The sequence below is a fragment of the Primulina tabacum genome, chromosome 12, assembly GCF_025594145.1.
Source record: "Primulina tabacum isolate GXHZ01 chromosome 12, ASM2559414v2, whole genome shotgun sequence".
NCBI lineage: Eukaryota > Viridiplantae > Streptophyta > Magnoliopsida > Lamiales > Gesneriaceae > Primulina > Primulina tabacum.
Window position 1 is genome coordinate 269,286 of NC_134561.1, and position 6,104 is coordinate 275,389.

At 37.1% G+C, this 6,104-nt stretch overlaps 1 protein-coding gene across 1 annotated transcript; it reads left to right on the forward strand.

The window, feature by feature from the left end:
* Nucleotides 1-173: 173 nt before the first annotated feature.
* On the forward strand, nucleotides 174-5,345 carry LOC142521310 (pentatricopeptide repeat-containing protein At1g79540-like). Its single transcript, XM_075624530.1, has 3 exons — nucleotides 174-251; nucleotides 284-826; nucleotides 1,076-5,345. The coding sequence occupies exons 2-3, from the start codon at nucleotides 331-333 to the stop codon at nucleotides 2,458-2,460; spliced, it is 1,881 nt and encodes a 626-aa protein (XP_075480645.1). The 5' UTR covers nucleotides 174-251; nucleotides 284-330; the 3' UTR covers nucleotides 2,461-5,345.
* Nucleotides 5,346-6,104: the final 759 nt, after the last annotated feature.

A 6,104-nucleotide genomic window follows, 5' to 3' on the forward strand; every position in this document is an offset into this window, starting at 1 on the left:
TTTAAATATATTCATTATATTATATTAATAATTTTAAATAATTATCAAATCCTACTGATTTTAATCATTAAATATATAAAATAACACTCGTCTCCTTGCATAGTTAAAAAAATGTTTAACATGAAAATTATATACCATGAATGAAAATACATATATATCTCATTGGGAAAAAACGCAAATCCAGTGGTGAATCAGGGCAGCCTCTTAAGTTCTGAAGATAGTCCCATCAAATCCAGAACCATTTGCTGTAGGTTTTCTGTGACAATCGTTGACAATTCCATAGATTTTCTGTGACAATCATTGCCGGAGGCTAACCAAGGGCCTTAAATTATGCAGAAACTTCTCCAGTTCGCGATGTTTCGCTCAGTCAAACCTCATCAGTTCACTCAATTATCCACCTTCTCTTCCCTTTCTGACAATACCCTGGACAATGTTAACATTGTCAATGAAGTCCTCTCCCTCGTCAATTCTGTGTATTCTATGGAAATGTCCCTTAACAAATTATCCCCTTTCTTGAACTGCGAAATTATTGTTTCAGTTCTCCAATCACAGGCGCAATTGAAGAAAGATCCTCGCATCTGCTTTCGCTTCTTCACCTGGGCAGCTGGGAAAAAGGAGTTCCGTAGTGGGGTTTCACATAATTTGATTGTCGAGATGCTCTTGAGTGACGATTCATTTGATTTATATTGGAGTGTTCTTGATGATTTAAGGAATGAAAAGGCGCCTGTTTATGCATATGCTTTTGTTGTGTTGATTTTGGGATATCGGAGGTTGAAGAATGCGGAAAAAGTAGTGGAGACATTTGGAAAGATGAAAGATTATGAGTGTAAGCCCAATTTAGCTGCATATAACGTGATTTTAAATGTTTTGGTGCAGAAAAATTTAATCAATTTGGCATTGGCGATTTATTATAAGATGGTGAAGTCCAATTGTAAAATGGGTACGGATACTTTTAATGTTTTGATTGATGGTTTGTGCAAGAATGGGGTGACTGAAAATGCACTAAATCTGTTTGACCAAATGACTAGGAGAGGAATCTTGCCTAACAGGATTACATACACAATTATTATTTCAGGTTTGTGCAAGGCAAAGAGGACAGATGATGCACTTAGGCTGCTTAATTTGATGAAAAGTAAGGGATGCAGACCTGATATTATTACTTACAATGCTTTGCTTCATGGGCTCTATAAGTTTGGCCGGGTTAATGAAGCCCTCTTGCTTTTGCAGTCGTTCGAAAAGGAGGGTTATCATGTTGAGATTCAGGGATTTAGTTGTATAATTGAAGGTTTGATAAGAACTAAACAGATTGGAATGGCTGAAGAGTTGTTTTCAAAGGCTTTTGAGGTGAACTTAATCCCTGATGTGGTGTTGTACACGATCATGATGCGTGGGTTAAGTGAAGCTGGAAGGATGGTGGATGCAACTAAGTTGTTAAGTAATATGATTGCAAAATGGGTCATGCCGGATACTCGATGTTACAATGTGCTAATCAAAGGATTCTGCGATGTCGGGCTCTTGGATCAAGCTCGGTCTCTCCAACTAGAGATTTCCCAGCAAAATCAGTTCCCCAATACTTGCACTTACACTATTTTTATTTGTGGTTTGTGCAGGAATGGGCTACTTGGAGAGGCTCGACAGATTTTTAATGACATGGAAAAACTTGGTTGCTTTCCCTCTGTTGTAACTTTTAATGCATTGATTGATGGACTATGTAAGGCCGGTAAACTCGAGGAAGCTCGCCTTATGCATTACAAATTAGAGCTTGGGAGAAACCCATCATTGTTTCTTTGGCTGTCACAAGGTGCAGATCGTGTTCTTGATAGCGTAAGCCTACAAAAGATGGTGGAGAAGTTGGTTGACTCTGGATTAATGCTTAAAGCTTACAAGATTCTCATGCAGCTTATTGATAGTGGGGCTGTGCCACTCACCAAGACATACAATACGTTGATAAATGGTATGTGCAAAGCTGGGCAAATTAATGGTGCTTTTAAGCTCTTCGAGGAGCTCCAACTCAAGGGGCTTTCCCCAGATTCCGTTACATATGCCACACTCATAGATGGACTTCAAAGTTTGGTTAGAGAAGTAGACGCGTTTAAGCTCTTTGAGCAAATGAATAAAAATGGATGTGTACCATCTTTTTCTGTGTATAAGACACTCATGACTTGGTCCTGCAGGAGGAATAAGATTACTGTTGCTTATGGTCTTTGGTTGAAGTACCTGAGGAGTTTAGGGGAAGATGAATCGTTGAAATTTGTTGAGGAATGTTTTGTGAAAGGAGAATATGAGAATGCTGTAAGACGCTTGCTTGAAAGAGACATCAAATTGATTGATTTTGATTATGCACCATACAACATTTGGCTCATTGGATTATGTCAGGCTAACAGAATCGGGGAGGCTCATAGGACATTTTTAATTCTCGAGGAGTTTGGGGTTGTTGTTTCTGCCCCAGGTTGTGTCTAGTTGATTCATGTTCTCTGCTGTGAGGGAAAACTAGACCAGGCTCTTAAAATTTTTCTTTATAGCATGGAGAAAAATTATATTTTGATGCCACATCTACAACCATTTACTTGAAGTTCTCTGTTCAAAGGATAAAGCAATGCTTGCTTTCGAAGTTCTAGACAAAATGAAATCTGTGGGTTATGATTTAGATTCTTACCTTCACCGCAGCACAAAAGTACTTCTATGTAGTCATCGAAGAACAAGGGAATTTGAGAATATGACAACTGGTTGAATATTCTTTCGGTTTGCCATGTGAATGGGAATTTCCTAATTTTTGGAAACCGTATTCTATTGAATCTTGCCAAAAATGCTGCTTATTTTTGCTGGATGGAGGTTCTCTATCCACATTGCTTCGTGCACTGGTGGGATTGTCCAGTACGAAGCTGTTCCTTTTCCAAATTCCGCGATCCGCAAAATGTGATCGAATGACTCACTCCAACCCTTGTAGTGGAGTCATAACATTATCGTCTCCGACTTTGTACCCAATAAAAGGCAAGAAATCACCAAATTTCTACATATTTCTCTCATTGATCGTTACTTTTTCAGTTTTCTACATGTACTCCATTTGTATCTACTATGACGGTTGTGGAGATTATTTTTTATTTAAACTATCCTTTTTCTTTCAACTTTTTCTTTTAGAAAACTATGCCAGGTGCTTGTGGAATTCTAAAACATACTTCAGTTTGTCACGTAACACCGTGTTTTTAGAGCAGTGCTTTCAGTGCCAGAAATGGACATACAAGTACTATTTGCCTTCTCGATAAATGTCAATTTATAACGTGATTCAAGGGATCAGCTAAAATATGTATTACTTTGGTCAATAACTTTATTTTGTTTATTCTTGCCCTAGACGCTACTTGACTGAACTACATAATTTTTGCAGGTTCTTAACAAGATCTTCGTGATCAAAAGGTCAGAAAGCATTTTGATTTGGAAAGATCTCTGTAATCCAGTGCATTGCAACTATGGTCAGAACTTTTTCTTTATGGGGCTTGTGCAACAAATTTCCTTAACCCCGGTGCAAATTTGTGTACCTTTCTAGTGCAACCTCGCACTCGCCTCGTCCGTTCAACCAGGACTCCATTGATACCGAAGGTCCCTGCTCTCCTGAAATTCTTCATTCTTAGACCGATAGTGAAATACTATTTTTGCCAAAAATGGAGCTTGATCAGATCATTAAAAGTGTGAAGAAGGTGTAGTTTCCAAGATGCGTGGTCTGGTGCTTTTTTTGGTCCTAATCTTGATGTGCGAACATGCTACCAGGCTCTTTTGGGCAACTGAGTGTATCCAAGATGTTTAGTGAAAGAAGTTGGCATCCAAATTCGGTTTTTACATGTTTGGGGGCTGGAGCTTAGTAATGAAATTTTTTTGTCAAGTTTGATGTGAATCATTTCCAAAAAACTGGTCACCGCTATAACTTCAGAATTTGTTTATGATTCATGCATCATGGCCACAAGATTTTCTTTTTTTTTTGGTACAATTATTTGTTTAATGTGCTGTTTCAGCCTCTCTCCAAGTCGGTATTTCAGGTTTGGCGATTTAAATGCCACCGAGGGCTTCCATCTTCTACACGATCCATCCAGTCCGGTAGGTTTTGATTTGTACTTCAGACTCGATTGTATCTCAGGTTTGTCAGGTCTTCTTGCTTCACTGTTGGAGTATCTCGATTTATTTTGGCCATTACACCTATGGTCTGGCGGAATGGTCTGGCCAATTGTTTCAAGTGTTTCCATGAAGATTAGAGAATGTGGATTAAATCATCTTTTTTGTGGCCATATTTTCCTTTTTCTCTCCTTTGTAGTGAGGGGTCTCTGTGCTGTCGGGTTTGCCCAGCAGGTGCTATTTGTTGCATTTCTTTGTTTGATTTTTTTTTTCTTGTTTACAGCGACATGAGACTCACAAGTTGCTTCAGTTTTGGGATTTTTTCGCTGTTTAGAAGTTCATGTTCATTATTATCTCTTTCCTTTTATTTTCATAAGAGAAGTTATATTTTGGTAAGGAAAAAGGGCATAGGTGACATATTTTAATTACTGTGGCATTTCAAAGAGTATTTTCACAAAATAAAAGTTTAACTAAATTTTGAAAATTACCTGCTGAACATTTAGGAGATACATTGGGTGGAGGTAGTTGTGCTTCTTCACATTTTGAAATGATAAAATAATAAGTAGCCTGGCCTTGCATTAGCTTGGGATCCCGTGACTATCATGAGCAAAAGAAAAGATCGAACATTTGTTTTATGTGGTGGTGAAAATTAGTGAAATCAAATAAGAAAACTGCTTGAAATTGTCCAGGGATATGATGAGTCTTAACATAGACCATGATGGTTTTCACTTTCTTGGAATGGCTCAAAGAAAAGTTGCTCTGACCAAAGGGTTTAGATATGCTGCCAATGATGTATGTTGTAAAGGCAGCAACTTTCAGTGTATTGCAGGTAGTAGTATTATGAATGTGTTGCGTTTCATGGAAACAATTTTATTTTTAAATTATTTTCAATGGAACTGAAAGGAAATTTATCTCCTACATTCTTTTGTTTTTTTTTTATAAGATTTAGCTTAAAAATTGTAATTCTAGAATAATGAGTTTTTTAAACTCTAGATTTGATTTTTATTAGTTGGAAGAATTTGTTTCATAATGAAAGATTGCTTTCCTTATTTTGTAAGAATCTATTTAAGTCTATCAAGATCAACACAAGTTTATATATGTTGAAGAATAACTACTACACAAGATTCGAAGGTGTCAGAGAAACGAGACAAGCAATACACGAGATAATTTTCCGAAGAACTCACAAAGACGAAACATTGTTGTTTCAATGTCTTGTCGTGACGTGTTTGAGACATTTGAAGACAGCACTCAAACTATTGATTAAAGAATTGTTTTGTTGCTCTGAATTTCGGTTACACAAATTTGCATGAATTTCGGTTACACAGATTTGCATTCACTCAAACCTGGTCATATCAAATCATTTTGTTTTAAGCTAAGACAAAACTACACATATTGAGAAGCTAATCGGATGTTGTCCAAAGTATCCCACCACACCTACCGCAACACCTCTAACAAACGATCGTCAGTGAAGTTAAGGCTAAAATTAATTGTCATGCTATTTATACTTCTTTGATAACTACCACTGCAGGTCTCTGGGACTTTGATAGTGGAAGCTAATGTCATATGACAAGTTCAATAGAATATCTAATAGACTATGTTGAACAAAAGAGTGGAAGAGTGACCTATGGAGATGGTGCAAAAGGAATGATAGTTGGAAAAGGAACACTCAATGTTGAAGGACTCCCTAAGCTTCACAATATTCTTCATGTCGAGGGACTTAATTCGAACATAATAAGCATTAGTCAATTGTATGATGATGACTTGCATGTTAAGTTTAATAAAAATACTTGTGAAGTTTTTGATAAGGCTAACACTTTTGTCATGACAGGTAAAAGATCTGCAGATAATTTCTATCAATTAGGAGAAGATCTTACCTGCGAAAATACAAAAGTGAGTGAACTTGATCTATGATATCAAAAGTTGAGGCATGCAAACTTCATGACACTGGAGAACCTTAGTAAGTATGATGTTGTACGAGATATGTCCAATTTATCCTCGGGGGT